General features: G+C 43.5%; 2 protein-coding genes across 3 annotated transcripts in view; both read right to left on the bottom strand.

The window, feature by feature from the left end:
• Positions 1 to 60: 60 nt before the first annotated feature.
• On the bottom strand, positions 61 to 10,591 carry Clic (chloride intracellular channel protein 5). Its single transcript, XM_033480325.2, has 4 exons — positions 10,368 to 10,591; positions 2,079 to 2,384; positions 1,679 to 2,005; positions 61 to 1,407 (listed from the first exon to the last, which is right to left on the bottom strand). Exons 1-4 carry the CDS (start codon positions 10,434 to 10,436, stop codon positions 1,327 to 1,329), a joined length of 783 nt encoding a protein of 260 aa, XP_033336216.1. The 5' UTR covers positions 10,437 to 10,591; the 3' UTR covers positions 61 to 1,326.
• Positions 10,592 to 11,370: 779 nt separating this feature from the next.
• LOC117226200 (PTB domain-containing engulfment adapter protein 1) overlaps positions 11,371 to 20,806 on the bottom strand; it is a 31,093-nt gene continuing 21,657 nt past the window's right edge. For both annotated transcript variants that reach the window (XM_033480323.2, XM_033480322.2), the window contains exons 2-9: positions 17,530 to 17,635; positions 17,374 to 17,441; positions 14,319 to 14,501; positions 13,914 to 14,240; positions 13,324 to 13,535; positions 12,988 to 13,205; positions 12,661 to 12,887; positions 11,371 to 12,590 (exon numbers count right to left, since the gene is read on the bottom strand). In XM_033480323.2, coding sequence (XP_033336214.1) covers positions 12,516 to 12,590; positions 12,661 to 12,887; positions 12,988 to 13,205; positions 13,324 to 13,535; positions 13,914 to 14,240; positions 14,319 to 14,501; positions 17,374 to 17,441; positions 17,530 to 17,599 — 1,380 coding nt within the window. In that variant the 5' untranslated portion in view covers positions 17,600 to 17,635 and the 3' untranslated portion in view covers positions 11,371 to 12,515. The remainder of the gene's footprint in view (positions 12,591 to 12,660; positions 12,888 to 12,987; positions 13,206 to 13,323; positions 13,536 to 13,913; positions 14,241 to 14,318; positions 14,502 to 17,373; positions 17,442 to 17,529; positions 17,636 to 20,806) is intronic.

The following is a 20,806-nucleotide window of genomic DNA, read 5'->3' as shown; positions in this document are numbered from 1 at the left end:
GAATAACTGGAACGTTTTGCGTTTGTGAAGGGGCCCTAACAAATATAGTATCAGACCTAATTATTGTAAACACTGGTATATTCATTTCTACGAGTATAAACCAAAGTAATACAATAATAGCAATAATAATCATTTATAATATAATTATAATATATATAATCGCTAATACGAAAATACCGAGTTTGTTAAATCGTTGGACTGTGTTAATAAGAAGCGCTATCTTCCGAGACGATGATTCTTCCACCTCTTTTAAGGCAACATTTACAGAATGGTCCGCAACGACCAGGCATACTATTCGCAAAATTCTTCACACACGTGAAGCCATCCACGAAAAATGCAAATATCAAATTAAATCGACGAAAACGAATTTAACTAATAACTTTGTATTACAACGTAGAACTTCCAAGAAACGTATGCACATTAATTCATTTAGAAACCCAAAGCGCTGCTTTTGAAGTTTGCATATTATGCAAAACACATCGGACTAGAATATCCCTTCCTATCTAGACTATCATTGCAATTTCAGGAGTCGATAAAGAAAATTAATGTTCGGGGCACATGACAAACAGAGAACAGTTTCCGAGAAGAAAAAGGCAGGGAATCGAGGGAGGAATATATTAATATATTCAATGGCTAATCGCTGATTGAATGCATACGTCTCTTTTGTATTCTTCATTTGATTGCTAACCATCAAAAGATGGAGGGGGAGGAGGGGGAGAGAAACTCTTAAAAAAATACACGATGTCTCTAAAGTACAATGTAAAAGATTAAAATGCCGTTGTCTAATAATAATGCTACTCAAGTCAGATCTACGTACGATTCGTCATACGTAGCCACCAAGGGAAAAGAAAAGAAAATGAAGACGAACGATAAGAAAGGAAAAGGAAAAATCATGTGGTTCTCTGGACACTGGCATACTGTGGTCGTCTTTGAAGGCCTTAATACATTTCACGTATATGTATATATTCCTGTCTTGCGGTAAAAAAGCTACTTATAGTCGGCGCTCAATTTGGACCGTACTACAACGTCGACGGATAGTTTATCAAATGTATGTAGCAAAAGATTTGTAAAAATAGGCGTCGTCGACGCGATCAAAAAATGGAGGCCGTGCAGAATTTCTGATAGAGCGTGCGAGGCTCCGAATACTTTTTTTCATAAATTAATTAGGTCCTTCCTACACGGAGCCGTCCGTCGTAGAACAATTGTAAAAAAACGTTTACTGCGCCGTCGCGTATGCACCGTCCGTGTCCACACCGATACCGACGATCATCATGCTCTTTTTGAATTAATGTGACGAAATCGTAGGCCCGACGGCACAGGTCCAGCCTAGTCGTCGTTGACCTCGATTGGGATACTGGTTGTGAACGTTGGCGTCTCCAGCTCCTCGTGCTTCTTCATCTTCATACTCTGCAATATTACGTTATAATGAATTACTCCGTTATATACCATCATAAATGAAACATAATTAATTGTTTTCGAAAGCAGGATGCTTTATGCAACTATTTATAAGGAGAACATGGGGATTCAAGTTTCAGATTCTCGTGAATTTTAATGGATCGCATGAGCCTCAGCGGAGCACACGATTTTCGTCTGACTCCAGTTTCTGTAAATTAGCCTGTACGCTACATTTGCATAAATATGCATAAGTTGAGCCGTTCTTTCTCCGCGCGTCCGTTACCTGCTGCAGCTTGTAATGGTTAATAATGTCTTGGTCAGCCGGGCAGCTTTGCAAGAAGGCGTCCAGCCTGTACATGTGGTGCATATACCGCCACAGATGCACCAGGGTCTCCGGGATCTCGAAATCGGCGAAGTACTTGCCGGCGACCCTGATGTGCTGGAGTCGCGGCATCAGCTCGCAATCGAAACAGCACATCGTGTCACCGGTGAGGAAACGTGTCCCTTTGCGACCCAGATGCTCGTCGATTTTGCGCAGGTGTGCCATCAGCGACGACGATTTTGGGTCTTTGTCCTTGTCCTTCGCGTTCAGTAGTAACAATTTCAATTTCTACAACATCAAGATCAAGAGTCAGCTGCTTATTTTATTATAAAAATAAGGAATTAGTTATATTTATGCGTACACTGAACAAGTTTTCGACGAGGGTAGCCACTTCTTTGTCCTGCACGAAAAGATTATGCCCACCGGGGATGTTCTTCATGATGTGTCGCTCGATCTTCTCGTTCTCCAAAATGGCGTCCCCGTTGTCGATCAGAATCGGTGGCGGGGTCGCTTGGAAATTCGTGCGGAAATCTGGCGGTGGTTTCTGCATGTCCACCGTGGTCACCTTCAACGAGATCGTCTTCAGCTCTGCGAGGAGGTACAGGTCCATGAAGTACTCCTGGCAGAAGAGGCAGGCGCCCTTCCTGCGGCCATCGATGGTCGATGCCTGCAAACGGATGGACATTATATTGTTATTCATTGTGAATGATTTTTATCATACGACATTTGACTGAACGGCTACCGCATATTATTAACGATAGGGAAACTGAATGGGCACATTATTCGAAGATAAAGCTATGATTCGAGGACGCCACGGTTCTTGCACAATCATGCTGGTCAACGTCAAAGCGACTCGACTGGACGAGCATGGAACTGTTTTCTCCAGTTGATCGAGCAAATTGAGAGTATCTAGCGTACTCGCTCCGCTCTCATTTTCCCGGTGTCACGGTTTATTTATTCCCTTGGTGACGCACCCCACTTTCTTTCTTCCTCAAGGCTATGCTCGAAAGTTTCCTCGCCTTCAACTGTGTCCAGTCTGCTACCAAAATCTCTTGTTCCAGATATGTTCTACCAATCGGATACAAATTGAGCCTGAAGTTTCTGAAAAGGATGACTTTACTATTCCGTGACTGATGATACATCTGGAGATAATAGTAAACTTTGGATCTCGACGGGAGGTTCGCCAGTCAATGCGTCTATCCAACTATCAACAGACGAGGGAGTTAATTTCCTTTTTAAAATAACGATTTGCTAATCCAAGCTACGATCTCGATGGACGGCCATCTGGAATAGGACCAAAGTTCCTCGGCAAAGTGTATTTCCGCGGTGTTCCTTTTTTTCCCGCAAAGCTGATCTGGTGCCCCGAACAGCCCACAATCAAGAGCATCGTGCATTAGCGCGATTCGCGTAAATTGAAGCCCGGCAACGTGCCAGCTTCTCCATCAAGAGCGTCGCCTCTATTTTCACTCGATTTCGACAATCTCCCACCCCGGTTTCCAAAACGAAATCTCAGAGCGTATCGGGACTTCCTGCGGTGGGAGGGCGCGTGGTGCAGAATGAAGCAGAATCGTCGTTCACACGGCAGGAGTGTATTTTTTCCCCGGTGACGTAAGCTCGACCTCTGAGTTTTAAGAGCGAGAGCAAGTCATGCACCGCGGTGAGGAGCCCGAGATACACACACCGGTGTGCCAAGCTCGGCGACTTTTTGGCCAAGGCCAGAACAATTTTGCGCTTGGTCAGTTCCGTGTGCTTTTTGGAAAATGGCCCCGACACGGGCCGCGGAAGATTGATCGTGCGAGGGGCGACAAATTGCCTGGCCGTTGATGCCATAATCGACACCGATCCTATTCGTGATCTCTATGCCCCCACGGAATAAGCACGGCAAAGAGTTAGCCGACGAAGATGACGATAACGATTGCCAAAAATTAATAAAGAAGTTAAAAGGGAAACTTAAGCGAATGCCATTTTAGATTCAACATCGTGCCGAGTTTAATTGATAACGAGGTTGACAAGTGGATAACGAGAGTCACCTAATGCCAAGAAAGAAGCGCTGTAATAACAGCGTTTTATCATAGTTTTCACGACGAGGTTGTGTTACTTCGAGGTCGAAAATTTCATAAAGCTGCCGAAGACCCGGAGTTCGAGTTACGGTACAGCTCATTGTCAGCAATCATCGGCAACCCGCTTCGACGATCTAACGGAGCTTGAATCGATCTCAGTGACTTCGATCAACGACGGAAACCAGCAAAGGTATCCGTGTCATCAAATATCAGTGGCGAGGAAAGCGTCGACGGTGGATCAAATGTCACGAAGACGCTGGAACGTCTTTCATCTTCGAACGGGAGAGACCACCGAGAGTTCTATACCCGCGAATTGCGTTGTCCTTTCTCTCTTGCGAAAGTTCGCCAATTCGATTACAATCGACGTTCACGGTCTTTGTCGTGAACTATTAAACAAGCCGTAAGAAATTCACTCCGTTTCGTCGAATTCGAAACGACGTTCGTTTTCCGAGAAACGACGCGCCTGTTTTGCAGCCCGACGCTGGTTTTCGGGTATCGCCCGCTATTTTGAGAAATAAAGACGCGAGAAAATATTTCAGGCTTGGAAAACAATGCTCGGACTCGAACAATTGTGCTTGTCGATGCATTCGAAAAACGTAGATAAATAATTGTGTTGCGGTTTCGCGTCGATAAATACAATTTCGAGAGGTATTCGATAAATTCGGAAACCTCGCACTTTGGACTTCCGGTGTGTATGTATATCTCTGCGTCGCGCGAATGGAAATCGATGGAAAATTATCCGATGAATCGAGACCAACAGGTTTCGCGATTCTTTAGCCAAGCGTGTGACGAAAGTTGGATATTGAACAAGTTAAAAGTGGTTGCTCGAGTCAATTACAGAGTTTATTGATAGCTGACGATATTAAATGCACCAAGTTCCAGTTTGATACGTTGAATCGCATCGGCGCGCGACGTGTCGACACATTCGCTACCAGCGAAACCGTTCCTCAGTCACGTAATTAAATATCTCAACTATTTAATCACTTCAGTTATTTCAGTCATTTCAGTTCGTTTCAGTTGAAAATTTGTTCGAAGCGAGGGTGGTGCTTTTCGTTCGCTTTTCGAACGTGAAAAAAAATACGGTTCGCGTGCCGCGATTTTTCGCCAGGCAAGTCGCTCGAAACGCGTACTCGTCGGATATAAGATCCCGGCCTGGCAGTTGACCGAAGCAAATTCCTGATTTCTTCTGAAATAAGCACTTCTCCGCGCACCGGTGCACCTACACACTGGATTCGCATTTCAACCTGACCGTGCTACGGTTTCGGAGGAAATGTAAAACGACTGGCCACGATTAATCAGCTCGTTTTTACCGTAACCTAAAATATTCCTGAACTAACTAGACAATTATTTTTAAAAATTCAATTCTCTATCGAAAATTCTACGAAGAACGCTAATTCATACAGAAAATTCGAATCGTCGATCCATTAATCTGTGACGAGTGCGAGTACCCGCAAGAATCGACCGACATTAAAATAAACTCTAATATTGATCCATTAATCCACGAGAAGCGCTAATTCATATCTAATATCTCTTCTACGATAATTTCTTTCCTCGGTATGCAACCAATGGTAGAAACACTGTTGTGTACCATAATAGTAATGAACGCTAATGAAATACGGCGCCCGGAAGAAGTTTGAAATTTATAAACGATTGCAGTGTAAAGGTGAAGCGCAGGCGTGTACTTACGAATTTAACCCGTAATTTGCGAAGCGATCAATTACACGGTTCTTCCGTCAGCGATTATTAAGAAAATTCGAGTCGTAAAATAAAGGAGGAGATTAACATCTCGCGCGCGCGCGCGCGGAAAACGGGAAGAAACAACGGTGCAAAAAATGTACGCGCCGTCGGATCCCATATTATGCGACCGTACACGGTAAATAAGTAAATATGCGATCACGCAAACGATTCACCATCTATCGCAGGGGTACGCGCACTAATGAATACAGTTTCATAACGCACGCGTCCTCTGATCGTCTGGGATACGTCATGCCATCGTGTTCCTCTTTTTTGTGCTCGTTCGCAGACTTTACTGTTCGTTAGACGTCAATATATTCGAGGATAAACGTCTGCCACACGTGCGAAGACGTGTTACAGTTCTCACGGGCCGTACAAACTATTTGTATGACTTACAACCTACCGTCCACGCCCCTCGCTTAATAAAAAGTACCATTAAGCTGCATCAACTGCTCGTTCAGCTTGTACAGTTGAGCCTAGAATTTTCTTAGACCAGAGATATTTTAAAAGTGTTGAGATACAGGGTTTCCGATGGACGTATACGTACCTGGACTTGTGAAAAACTCGACTGTATTGAGATCGTTCGATAAATGCTAATTGACACTTGTGCATCCGCTATTTTTGATTAGCATCGTATATAGGCTTCAACGGAGTTGGAGATAAATTTCCGTTCGAAGCTGGTAAATTGTTACTTATATTGTAGTCGATCTCTCGGAGATATTTACATGTGTATTTATATACATACATGTATATACGTGCGAGGATATTATACCGTGACCCTGCTCGGAAATTCACGACCATCTAACTGAAACCGATGACGCTTGTGTAATGACCTTAGAGAAGATTAAGCCGCAGCATACGATCGATTTTTTGTAACCGCGCTCGGTAAGGCGATACTTTTCCCGTTCGCGTTTTCGAACAAGAAATATGGTATAACAGTATCCTATGAATAAATGTATCCGACCGAGCTGATTTTAATGCTAAACAAAAACTGCAAGATGCATAAGCTACGCGGACGCTTGCCTCTTAAATAAGTTTTTACCTGAAATATTTATGCTATTTTGCGATTGCAATAAATATTTTAAAGCGTCGACATAACTCATCGGGCGTTTTTCAAAAAGCGCGAGTTTCAAAATAACATTGATTTTTAAACGGAGGAAAATAATGAAGAATAATTAGCGTAGAATATAGAGGTCCGCGTCTTCAACTTTCAGATTACGAGTGCCCGGATGGCAACGACCGATAAGGAAGAGCAAATGCAAAGTAACCCCAATTGGAAGCGTCGAAGAGTATCGCGACGAGAAGGGGGAAAGGAGTGTGTTTACGCAGCAAACGGGGGAAAGAAAGCCAGAAGAGCGAGGAAAGCGGAAGGTAAAGGAGTTCATCGTTTAACGGTAGAATCTCGAGGACTTCGGCGAGCTCCCCCGTCGTTTCATCCCGTTTGACACACTTACGGGGACCTCGCATGATCGCCTTCCGAGTGCAAGGTCGGCCAGTTACCATTAAATCTCCTCGTGTAATGAAACTTCACCGGCTATTTCACGCTCCCACAGGATTCCACTTCATGCTACTAGCCTGTCCCTCTCTCTCTCTCTCTCTCTCTCTCTCTCTCTCTCTCTTACGTCTACCTTCCTCCTCCTTTCCTACTTTTGAAAAAATCATGCCAACATTCAACAGATGTTGCTACCGACACCTTATCGAGGGAAGCCGTTCTACCCGCGCCATATTGAATATTCCATTCAAATATCGCCCCATGAAACACGCGTTAACGTTCATAAAACAATTTCCAAAAGAAAAAAGAAGATTTATGCGAGAATAGCGGAGGTGTTAATTTTATTAACATCTCCGATGACACGGATAATTTATGTCAATTCGGAGGACGGTGCCGGGCCAATAAATCAACTATCGTGCGTTCCCCGTTATGTGCAACGTATAGGGTGTACGAAAAATATACTATCATCGGGAGGATAATTCGAGAATCGAGTTAATTAATTTTGTACATTTTCAGCGTTGTTATCGACAAAGCGATTCTACAGAATTATTTGTACGGTCCCCGCTTCCTACTTTGCTACCTTAGCGTAAGAAGCTTGCAGGTAAGGTGTTAAGCTAATCGAATTATTATCACCGCTCCCTAGAATACGACGAATTGATCGACACCGCAGGCTCCGGTGGTTTATTTATTTATTTGTATAGCGAACGATATCAGTGGTTGCCGGGTAGGACGTTCTCACTGTGCATCGTGCGAACGAGATACATCGGCAATCAAACGTCCGACGCGATAAGATTAACGTTTGACACTGCTTCACAAGAATGGCTTGAGCTAGATTAGGAGCGACACAGGTGAAGCGAGTCGAGTCCGATCGCCGGATTGGCGAAAGTTTAATCGGCGAACTCGTAATTGGACAATCGAGGGAAGCCTCTTTCCCTTTAAGGAGTCGTTTCCCAGGAACGCACACCGGTGAAAGACCGTTCTAAGAAGTTGGATCGAGTTCGCCCTCGATCGAATCGATCGCCACGAGCCTCTATCACGGTTATCTCTCGTCCTACAAATATTTCTTATTTTAATCTTATTCTAATCTTACATTTCAAAGAACCCGTATTCCATATTCAAATAATCTTCCTCTATCTTTGGTTACTCGTTGCTTCGATTGGTACAATGCCGATACGCGGAGGCTAGATAACAGCAAAGTCCCGAAAATCCATCTATTGATTGTCGGAGCGCAAAAGACGCGTCGTTATCTATACCGGCGAAAAATTGCGTTCCAGCTGATACCTATTATTTCGCACAGTGCACGCGCCGGCGTCGAGCCTCAAGGAAATTGACTTCGACAGATAATCAATTATCCGGCGACGATTCCGATGGCCTGGTTACCACGAAACCTTATAATTAATGTTTATCGTAACGTGCACGCGAACATGGCGCGCCATGTTGGAAAGAGTCGTGAAAATTAATCTAGCCTCCTAAGTTCGACAAGCTGACAACCGGTAAACCTTAGCGGTACTCTCTTCCTCATCGGATGCTTCGCCTATGCACGTACGACGCTAATCCGGTTAAATTAATAATACGACCGGTGCGCGAACGTGTCGTGTCGTCATTGACCGACTGTGGTCGTGTTTTGCCCGACGAAATTACGCGGGAAAAAGGGACGCGGCCGCCGCCAAGGCGAGCAATAAACTATGAATCAACCGATGACAAGCTCTCCTCTATCGAGAAAGGAACTCAGGCATTACCTTCAGGAACGAGCCGCAGGAGATAGCGTAGTCGAGTCAAAAGGTTTCCGTCTTCCAAGAAGAGCACAGGTGACGTAGTATAAACACACGCAGTCTCCAACCTGACTTTACCGGATCCTTCGAGTCTAACATTCATGTCGGATCTCATTTGCCATTGAATGACATTGGCCCATAAAGAATGTAGTACAGTTGCCGAGCACGAAAACAATTTGCTTTTGTTCTATCGAATTTTTTCCGAAGGTTAATTGATCACTCGAGACATTTCTGACACGAGATAACACCTCGTTGCCACTAGATAGTAGCCATCCGCGAATTTTTATGGTCACGAATCAATGAAATTATGATAAATTAGACATTTCTATCTAATTAAGATCATTATTCTGAATGTCGCTACAGCTGCAACGAGACCAGCATCCGAAATTACAATGATGATCGTATAAGCGATTGTTGAAAGGCAATGTGCACAAGCAAGCAAAGATATATTACGTAAACATCAGACAGTAATTCACTCTGCAAATTTCGTCGATCCATATATGGACGCGCATACTCGGAATATGAAAAGATTATGGAAAGATATTCGAGGAAATACTGCTACTTGCGGTCACAGAGGAAATCTTTTTCATTACTGTTCATTTTAAAACGTTTCGATTTTTCTAGATACAGACAACGGCGATTATGTATCCAACTAATAAAATTATAAACGAATAAAACAGTATCTAATCTTTAACATGATCTGTTTAACTTTCTTTGCGAATATCGCTAAAACTAAGAAATATCTACAGAAAAAAGTTGTCGAGAAAGATGAACCTTGACAACATATTTCAAGGCTTTTGCGATCGAAGATGGCTAATATACCGAAGAATTTTCTGAAAAATAAAGCCAACTGCTAACTTTGAGGAATAATACCATGTGTACCAGTGACGAACAGGGATTGAGAGCCACTGTGGCCGCTGAAGAGGCTATGTATACGGGGTAGCTTATATTTCCCTTTGACGTTACCACCAGGTGTTCCCCTGTAACATCGCTCCCAACGAAACCACAAAACATCACCGGGATATTACCACCGAAACGCAGCCGTTAAATGGAGTATTTCCAACTACGCGAGACGAGACACCCGGTATATATGCGAGATCGCCGAATCCAGCGTGGATGTTATCGGCGTTCTTTACGCCGACTTCTTCGGCGGGGGAAAAACGATTCGCACTGGTTGCAATTAGTCATCGACGAATACGATTATTAAAGCTCGGACGCCGCGACCATGTTCCGCGAGTCGAAGTCCACCCGCTTGGTTCTAACAAGAAAATATTGAGCGGACGATTGATCGAGACGGATCGATCGAATCCGACGAGGACCGACGAGGCAAATGGAAACGACTATTTCGCGGGTCGATTGCATGAAGACGGTTTGCGGACGGGCCGCGGGATCTCGTCCCTTTGTCACCGGGGCCGTTTCGGCGCGGCGCTCATGATCACCGAAACGAAGGAGAAGCCGAGGAGAGGAGGAAGAGAGTACAGGAAGAAACCAGTCCAGTTCCACGCCCATATCGTGCACGGAACGATAGCCTTTTTTCCCCCTATCTCTTTCTCCTTCCTCGTCTTCGGTCTCCACACGCGTGCCAGACTCACCTTGATGATCAGCTCGATCTCGGGCACGTCGCCGTTGCTGGTGCCGTTCTCGTGGCTGTCGTCCGCCATCCTCCCGGTTGTTTCCTGTCGAACGGCCGAAAGACACTCTTTTCCCAGTTCTCCGCAGCAACTCGCGATCGAGCGGAACACGGTTTCGACTTCCTCAAAGCTGAACTCCGACAGAACGCGATGGAAGCTCGCGGAATACTGACGCAGCCCTTGCCGCGCCACGTTTACGACAATGGCGCCCACCTGTGGAGAAAATAGTAGGCCGAGCATACCGGTCCCGGCCGATACATCAGAGAATATTAGCCAACGCGGGAATATTTAAAACATGAGCATTATCGTGTTTGTGATTTTAATGGCAATCATTGGTGGACCGCTGTTTGTACGATTTTGTGGCACTCGACATTGTCTCATACTACAATCTGTTTAGCGTTTGACGAAATTGAAGGTTGTACTTATTTCCTCCTCCTTATGAGACCATTATGAGATTGATGAGGGGAACTAATTAGTTCATTCGAGATTCTTTGTAGTCTAGTAATTAACTATCTAAAGTGTGTTATGAACTGGATTCTTTAGAGATTCGCGATGTCATTAACTGATTAAAAAAAAAATAACATACTTGTAGGAGTTTCAATATTGAATCCTAATTTAAAACATAAAATATATAGAAGGAAAACCGTACATGAAAATTAAGGAACTATCTGTACCTTTCGTAGGCTATCCTGTCCAGTTTTTCTCAACTGGTTAATTAAAATATAAATTTGCATAAACGTCTCCAGCTTGGTGGTTATGACGTAATCATTCTTAGATAGTACATATTAATTATTGAATGCACAAGTAGCAATGTCACAAAATGAAATATAGAATGGCAGATAAATAATCTGAGGTCAAAATTTGTATAAATGTTTTTCATTTCAGAATCGTATGAATAAAGTTTATGTTGCTTTACTTTTCTTTATATGGAATGCATGTAGGATATGGCGTAAAAGAAAACAGATTTCTTGGTTACATTATTCACGCATTATATTCTTAACGATAATGCTTAAACAATAGAGCAACAATAATAAAACAGCATTTCATATGTACACAATTAATAACCTTCCTTTTACTGTATCAAACGCATCGGCTTGCACGGTCTCCAAACATTGCATGATTTCGACACACATAAACGTCTGCAAAAATCGGGACTAAAAGTCTTCAACGACATTCATGCCAATCCGCTTTTCCCTTATGTGTCTTCTTGGAAAGTGGAGTAACGATCGAAGGAAAAAATAGGGAATGATTTCAATGGAAATATTTCAGATGTTATTCATACAGGCACATCTATTAGTAGAGTAATGATTATCACTATTTTAGTTAGTTTCTCGATTCTGTTTTCTTCTACGAATTCGCATCGCGAGAAATGCACAGACGTAGTTGGCCCTAAGTTAGATTATATCTGCATAAAAATATATTACTAATTTCTCTTGAAACCTTATGATAATAAGGACACGACTATTGTCGGTATTGTTCTCAAACATTCCCCGATAAAAGAAATATCGGATCGCCACTTTGCTGCGATTGCAATTGATTATGTGGAAGGGTGGCAATTCCCATTCTCTTGGGAAAAGACTTCATTCATTGAATAGAGTATCTTCTATTCATAAGATTTCCAAATAGCATTTTGTTCCTTCATATGTAAATATAACAATTTAGTAGAAGGCACGGAGGATTTCTAAGGAGTCTTTGAGATTCTAATTATTTTCGATTCAATAACCTCATCAATCTTTTTTTGTTTTCTCACAGTGCGCTAAAACAATTAAATTCCTCCCAAGAAAAAACAAACAGTATTAATAGCGGAATCAATGCGAGTATCAATACCATTCGTTTTCTCAAGATCTTTTAGCGATGTAACATCCTGCACTGATCGGTATCAAAGCTTAACACTACTGTCAATATTTAGTAGGCGTGTGATAAATATCATACATCACGATAAATATACGATTAGAATAATTATAATAATAATTGACTAATTTTGGCTTTGTATAAATGTAGTTCCTAATTTGCCTATACGTTTCCTGGACTTTTATGCTCTCTAACGAACATATAATGCATAATTGGCCTTTCCCTTGTCTCTCCCTTTTTTAAAGGGTTGCTTTCCGTTCAGTTTCGTAGGGGGTCCAAGCTTTCCAGCGAGAAGTCATCGGTGTCGATGGAAAGACCTCTACTAAAACCATCCTAAAATATCAATCATTAATTATTCACTGCACTTACTATTGAATAAAAATGTATAAATCAGATTACGCACCTTCATTTCAAGTAGTTTCTTATCTAAAAGGCCAATAGCGTTTTCCAATTCCTGCTGGCTCGGATTGGTTATCGTCGTGGGTGCTCCAAACTCGCCCATCTCAAACGGATCATTGAACTCATTTTTTACATTCATCGGTGGTGGTGGGTTGAAGGGAATGCTGCCAAATAAATCCTCCTTCACTCCATTTTGGCGTCTAGAATCCTTTGCCTTTGGTGGTGGAGCCACTGAACCAAAGGAAAAAAGAAGAAACACATTAAAACACGAAACTTTAGAGAAGTCATTGATAGAAAATCCTATTGGAAAAGTCATTGATAATTAACTTACACAATGGAGGAGGACTTGTAGTGCCATTACTCTGAGAAAAGAAGTTCGAACTCGGTGATATCTGTCCATTCAAAAGAGGATTATGATTTGTTTGATGATTCGCTATGCCATTGGACGCTGTTTCATACGCTCTTGGATTAAAATCTTCCTCGAACTCGTCCATCAGCAGTCCTTCCAGCTTAGTGCCAACCGATGGTGTAGGAATTGGTGGCTCACTCCTGTTTGTATAAATTAAAATTCTTCTAAATTCAACTCTAAATCAATTTCTAAACCTGTTCAAGGCATAGTGTCATTTGCAAAGTGGAAATCAACGCGTGATGATAGTACACTACATACGCCATAAAGTTATCATCAAAAGTCTTCTCAAAACTTCTCGGAGGAACCGGAGGTGGTTGCGATCCGTTCGGCGTATTTCCATTAGTATCGTTGCTGGTGTTCAGAGAGGACTTGTTGCTAGTTCCGTTCACCTGCGTTGTCTCGCCTGATGCCCCAGGGACGTGTAGGATATCCGGTAGGTTGTGCTGCGACAAGTAAGCCGATACATCCGCCTAGGAAAAGGATAATGAGATCATTATTCGCTATTACACTTCTCCACGGGGAGTAGCTCTAACCCTTGGAGTCAATTTTCTTTAATATACTTTTTGGGGACGCGTTGATCTCTCTCTAAACTCACTACGAACAACTACACAATTCTAGTGAGCTGATCAGTTGATTGAAGCCTTTAGGCAAGAAGTTTAGGCTACAGGACTGTAACATTCCATGAGATAATCCCAGGCTATACAATTATAAAATCATATAAATTTAATTAGCCCATTTAAGTCCTAGATCGGCTCTCAGCAGCCATAAAATTCAATACAACGTTCAATTCGAATCGTCTGAACCTGGCTATTCCATTTTGAAATCCTATAACTATTCTTAAAACTAACCGAGCCTTTAATAGCAGCAATGTCTTGCAATCGCTGGCGGTACACATTATTCTCATGCTCCAATCGCTTGATCTTCTGTTGCAGAACCATGCATCGCCTCTGTGTTTCTAGATCCTTTCCCGAGGTCTCCAAGAACCGCCTGTATGCTAGATCGAACGCTTGGCCAATCGTCAGCGTGATCTCCTCGGCCAGCTTATCGCTGACGAAGACGAAGCACGTGTGCCTCTCCGCGTCCTCTTCCTTCGCGATGAAGCTGAAGAACTTCTTCTCGCCTTTGTCGTCGGCGCAGTAGGATATTCTGTGCAGTGGGTACTGGTGCATAATCCGCTGGAAAGAGGCGATCGACTGAATATCAAGTCTGGCTGAATACTTTAACGCTCGATGGACTTCGGAATGCAATGGTACCTTCGGCGATGTTTTCGTCTTCGGCTCCTGAATCGCAACACCATCGATGCTGATGGTCAGCTCGACCTTCGGAGTCTTTGTGCCTTCGCTCTTCCGAAGCTGTTGGTTGAACTTCAGCTTGCAGATCGCTTCCTTCACCACATCGATACCTTTTGGCTGGTCGACTTCCGTGCTGCCCAGATACTGAAATGTTTCATCGAGAAATGAGCTAGGCGTGTGGTGGTACTTTTTAGGGGTTCGTTACTTCTGTAATCGACAGCTAGAAGACATTCCAAGTTGCACGCGAAAGATTCTGAATCGAGGGTAAGCACATGCGGATGCATTATGTATTCTATCTTTTTTCCAGTGCATTCTCCGGCCGCCGGCGATTATCATGAACCATTGCCTCATAATAAGCCGCGGAGATGCTATGACAACGGGCTCAACGGTCAAGGCAGCTAATGTTGATTGAACGCCATGCGTACGTGCAATTACGACTTTGTGGCATCGATACGAATCAGCTGATCTATTTTTACTTTAACGATCTTGTTGCGGTGCGCGGTATGATCCTCTAAATTTAGTCAATTGCGAGCAGATCTTGCTACATTGATCTTCGTGGCACGCGATTTTGATCTCCCATGATGGAAGGCCGATCGATTAACCCTTGTTCGCTGATCAGAAATGGTTGCACAGAGGAGTTTAGATCAATTCGGATTAATCGGAAATGTTCTGCATCGTACCCAGCGGCATTGAACTCCTCCAAAAAGAGGAAGCAACGGTCCGATTTAGCGGATGGAGGTCGTTATGCTGATTAACCGCCGGAAATCCAACGACACCGGGTTCGACGCGGGGATGGCCGATTCGTCTCGGTTGGAAGGATAGTGAAATGCACCTCAGTCGCGAAATTTCAAGGTGCAACGAACCTTTCGCACGTTGCCCGGCGCACAAAGCATTTCGTATTCCGAAAGAGGCGCGCACACGCGTGCCAAACCGATTCCTATAGAGAAATGAAAGGCGAGGAACACCGTGAGGGGATTATGCAACTTTTTTCGAGCGACAGGGACCAATGCAGCAGGCGGTGCACGTGATTCGGGTGAACAAATATTTCCCAAAATAGAATTCCGTGTTAGTTCACTTCAAATCGAAGCGCACGACGACAAAGCGCAGGAACCTCTTGCACACAAAAGTTGATTATTTGATTAACACTTTGTTACCACCATCACCACCTGTGTCCACGATCTCGACGTTTCCATTCAAACAGACAGATCACTTAAATTAGACGTTGTTACTTGAGATTGTAACGCATGGCATTACTATTCAGGGAGTTCAAAAAATTCTTTAGCATTTAATCAATTACTTGGGCAATGATGAAATCGCGAACGAGTTTCGTAAGTTAATTAAAAAGCGAAGTGTGATAAAACACTTCGTAATAGAGATACGTAGCGGTATATTCGGAACGAACATATTGAAATGAAATGGTATCGAACGTCTTAATCGCGGACAAGGTTCATTAACGAAAACAAGTGTCTCATCTTGTACAACATAGCACGATACGCCCGTAGCTAATTAAAAAGCGGAGCGTGATAAAATGCATCCCTCGCGAATCCGCAATGCGGAGGAACCGCGACGTTGTCTGCGGCATCCGCAGATAAAGCTCGGAATCTATTTGTCCGCAGCAAATTCGTTGCCCACTTCGTCTGTTTGAAAAGCGGCGCATAAATTACCTCCTTTATCTAGTAACGTTGCAAACCGAGAAGAAAGAAGTCAGTCGCGACGATCGTCGAGGTTTTCGCGAAGCGTAATACACGAGGCAAAAAAATTGCAGCGACATCGAATCGTGTCGCGACCTTCACCTTTCCGTGAAGAGGTCGATATCTGGAGAAATATCGACAGCACATGGCGCCGCGATCGCGATCGGTTTGTTTTTCTTCGCGAACGATTGGTTTTGCAACCGCGTGCACTCGGCCTCGGTTGCTAAATTCGCTTGTCGCTTCTGGCTTCGCGTGCACTTTATGGTGAATGCGTTTGTATGTCCGCGGAGGAGGTCCGGAGGTTATTAATAAGTCGTTATTTATTTATTACAAAACCGTCGGAATTGTGTAACGCGCTAAATAGACCGTGCGAAGAGTGCTGCGCTGGCTTCGCTATATTTGGAGTGATTTGTATGAAACGCAATTTGTCAGTGCAGGAGAATTAAATTAATTCTGTGCAATTGGAAGAGTGAGAACTTTTCCAAGGTGTTCTAGAAAATTAATTATTCATTTTTGGAGGCAATCAAGAACGTGGTAATGGTTCTGTTGCTTTTTTCTTTTTTGCAAAAATGTTTCGAGGTCGCGTTGGTTTTAACCAGTTCGCTGTTGCAATCTCTTTGAAAAGCGTGTGGGTTATTGCAATTATACTGTATATGTTTGATTTTCTTCTCAATTACAACACTTTTGTAAGATATATAATTTAATCAAGAACAACAAAGTATGTAAACTTTTCAACCAGTCAGCAATTCTTCGCGAGTATACTCGTCACGAGGAAATCGAACATTTTGTGTTACGACGAGTATACTCGTCAAAAACAGCTACCTGGTTAAGACGAACGAATCCCTGCAGCGTTCATACAGTTAGAAAGTCTATGTCCGTACGCACTGTTGTCCTTGATTCGAGTATTTTCAACGCTACGTCAATCAATAAAATTAAAAGAAACTCAATACCGTTATAGTTTCTGTGCAGCGAGTTGCGCAACTGCAATGGAATTTATAAAACCAAAAATTTCGCGGAAACGCAGGCTGTTGCAATAAGAATAACTGGAGGCTCCTACCACGAAACAGTTTCTATTTCCGTGCAAAAGATTATTTCGTGCACACTTCGGCGTCCTACATGCGTTCAAGTCAATAAAGAGCACAAAGAGCCAAAGAGAAATCCGTGAAATCGAGAGTCCGCGAAACGACTCCAGTGAAATCGCATCCACGCTTATCATTTCACACTTTTCACTCGTTTTTCTCTTGCAGATTGGACGATTGTCCGTCGTCGGTTTTGAAACGTTCTGCATAGCCGAACGAATTTCTAAAGAGGCGAGCGAACCGTACCTTGACCAGGTAGGCGATGTGGCCTTTTTGGAGCGCATCCGGTGGGTGTATCCAGTTTCTAGTCGTCCCTAGAACAAGAATTCAACGATTTTACATAACCAGACCTGTCGATCACGTCGTCGATCTCATTCAGAGATCGCTGCCGAATCCGCTCACCATTTTTGCTCGTTTGATTTTTACTATTCGCAGAGTTCTGCGCCCATTTCAGGAGCGTTGAGTTCCTCATGCTGTCGGCCTCTAATTGTCACCTGCTTGCTGATACCTGAAACAGAAGAGAAAAAATTCATCAGAGTCTGGATATAATCTCCAAATACTAGAAACATTTTTCAGAAAATTTTTAGAAGCTAGAGTAATCTTCTTAGGAGCTAAGAAAAATTTAGGCCAATTTTATCTTCGTTTTAGAAAATTTTAATTTTGATACCGGCAGATGGATGTACCGCTCGCCCAATTAAAGTGAAAAGTCGTTCGGTGAAATTATTTAATTGTTGCGCTGTCGATTTTCTCAAGGTTCTCGGTAGAAACTACGCCGAATTATGCAAGGATCGCGTTCGAACAACAATTAGCCAGCAAAATTTCGCTCCACTTGTGGACGCTTTTTAGAAAACCGTGTCAGATTTCCATGCTTTCATCGAGATCACTTTTCTGGACTGTACGGCTCGGCCGACACGCGATAGAGAAACGTTCTCTACGTGCTCGTAACTCTCGAACAGCCTCTGAAAGGCGTTACCCGAGATGCAAAACGAGTGGCGAACACAAATACCAGCACTTGTCCCCTTTTCTTTGCTGGAAATGGAAATGATCGCGGAGCCCGAGATGATTTCGCGCGGTCCGAAGCTCTGCGTCATCTGCCCTCAAGTTCGGATTATTGTTGCACGGGTTTCGCAACATCGGCGTGTGCAAACCAAAGAAAACTGTACAGCGTGCGCTAACAGTTTCCATCGAGCGGTTTTCGCCACCGCATATCTGCCTGGAATATGTGCCGCAGTCGTCGTTTTTCTACTCTTTGGTCTAAAACGGGATCGGTTTTAACCTGTACGCCCGTTAGATTAACTGTTACATGTTAATGGAAGGTGCAAAACGCGACAGTGGAAAGTGCAATTAACACTCAGCGAAACGAGAACAATTGTTGTGCAAAATGACGAAAGGAGTTCGCGCCTGCTTCAGCTTCTACGAATAATAATTAACAGATCGTTATAAAACAATGCGGTGCAAATTAGAAAAATTGATTGAGCAACAATTGACTGTAGCTTCGGCGAGCGGCTTGATTGAAAGACTCTTAATGAAAGGAACAAACAGGTTGGCTAACGATGTCCGCGAATGTCCCAATACATTATGAAACGGTTTTTTGTTGACTAAATACATATTGCGGCAATATTCCAATATCTTTCCAAGACACATTGTTGTGCAAAATCGAGTCTCGCGCGGCATTATCGAGCACGCGGCCGTTTAACTTGTGACAAGCCAGACAAATCATCTGCTCGACCGCCTTTTACAGTCGTAGTCGGGCCGAGATTGAATTAAAAAATCGTGTCGTTTCGGGGGGAAAAGGCGAGGGGATTGCGTAATCGCGAAACAACTTTTCACCGTTCGCGAATCATGGGAAGCGCATCGCAGCGATTTTTTTCCACTGTTCGGCCGCGATTATACAATCTCGGAGATAAAATAATCGCGGAACCGTGTCCTGGGAGCGTGGAATTCGTCAATAGAATTGCTTCCCCCGACAAATTAGTCTGCGTCTCGCGTAATTGTTGTTGCATTTCGCAACGCCGTAAGCATCCGTCGCGATCTGCTCGCGGATTTCACACGGCAGTCCAAAAATCTGCAAAAACCCGGCGAACCGAAAATTATAACCGGCGATTCATGCGCGAACACAATAATTATCAATTTTCCTGTTCCTGCAAGAAAAAGAAGTTGCAATTAGCGTAGAAGTGAAAGAAACCTCAGGCCAAGAAACTCTAATTATATCTGCTAGTTCTAGCTATAAGAATTCCTTCGAAAGAAATCCATTTTTCAAACAAAAAATATAGGATAAAATTAATGAATCTGATTAGTCGAGCAGATACGTCTGAATGGTTGTGCTAATAATTTTAGTAGAGCGTTTTCTGCCTGACAGAATGTATTTCGGTGGCACCCCAGGCGAGCTGCGTGGTGGAGCACAGGGAAGTTCGCGATTTCCTCGCACTCTTCAAGTTTTAATTAGCAGACCGCGTGAAACCGGCTTAAAGCGTGGACGATTGTTCGCCGTTCGAGCAGTCAGCCTTGGACACGAAGGCTAAATCCTTTCGCGTTTCATCATCTCGCGCATGACACTATTCACACTTCGCGCGACCGCTGCTGTGTGTTCAATTAGATCAAGTGTCCACCGACGCGGGGCGTGCAAGCCACCCAGTTAATTCCTCGCGAGGGTTGCCCTGGAAATTTTTATCCCGGGTAAGAGGATTCCTGGGATTTGCCATGTAACAGCACTGCGATCTCCGTGATCGACAAACTATTTCAACAGCGCGGACAAAATATCAAAACTCGCCTGAAACTTGTTCAGGGAGAATTGGTTCCGCATTTTCAACCCCCGTAGACGAACATAAATGATATCTATTCAACGTCGTGATCCAAGTTCTTATGAAAATGTATTCGACATATTTTATCGGAAACTTAGAATGCGAGGTTTATGTGCTATAAAATCTCAATGTCACTATAATTCAGCACTAGAATGCACGTCATTGTTAAACGACACTCCTAGCCTAGATTTTTAAACACTGTATTATAAAAGTGACTCAATACAATATAAAGCGTATTAATATAATCTCAATTTCATTTAAAATGAAATGTTTCTTCCAATTATTCTGCACAAATATCCGCGGTCTACTTATCAATTCAAGGTAGCTACCGGTAACAGTGAAGATTCCAAGACCGTATAAACAAGATGAAAGTAAGAATCTCGCATACATTACACGTCTCCCGAAATTGCGCGTACGGTCTCCCGAACGGAACGAGTTCGCATTCTACGTCGCCGAATGAAGTGGTACCTAATTATCTCGATGCACCTGCGTGGCATGCAGATGCGACGGAACCACCGGAATTAATCGCATCGGCGAAATTAGTCAGAGTTTCGCCGAGTACGTACTCTGACTTCGGAGAAACATCGCGCACGTCTGCCGCGGCGCTCATAAGATACCAGATCGGCATGCTGAACGCGTCATATCAGAGGCGGCCGACGACGCGACGAGTGGAATAACCGCTTTCAGAAGAGGTTTCCGAGGCGTGTCGCAATTTCTCATCGACGGTCGCATTCCTCGGGGAAACATAATCGATTTTCCAGGCTTTTCGAGCAGAACACAGCTCCGGCCGGTCCGTCGCGTTGTTTCGAAAGCATAAGCAGGCCGTCGCGTCGCGTCGCGTCGACGAAAGAAGGAGCGAATTCCTCGAGTGTTAACTG

Source organism: Megalopta genalis, chromosome 11, assembly GCF_051020955.1.
Source record: "Megalopta genalis isolate 19385.01 chromosome 11, iyMegGena1_principal, whole genome shotgun sequence".
In the NCBI taxonomy this organism is placed as follows: domain Eukaryota; kingdom Metazoa; phylum Arthropoda; class Insecta; order Hymenoptera; family Halictidae; genus Megalopta; species Megalopta genalis.
This window is presented reverse-complemented; position numbering and strand designations above follow the sequence as displayed.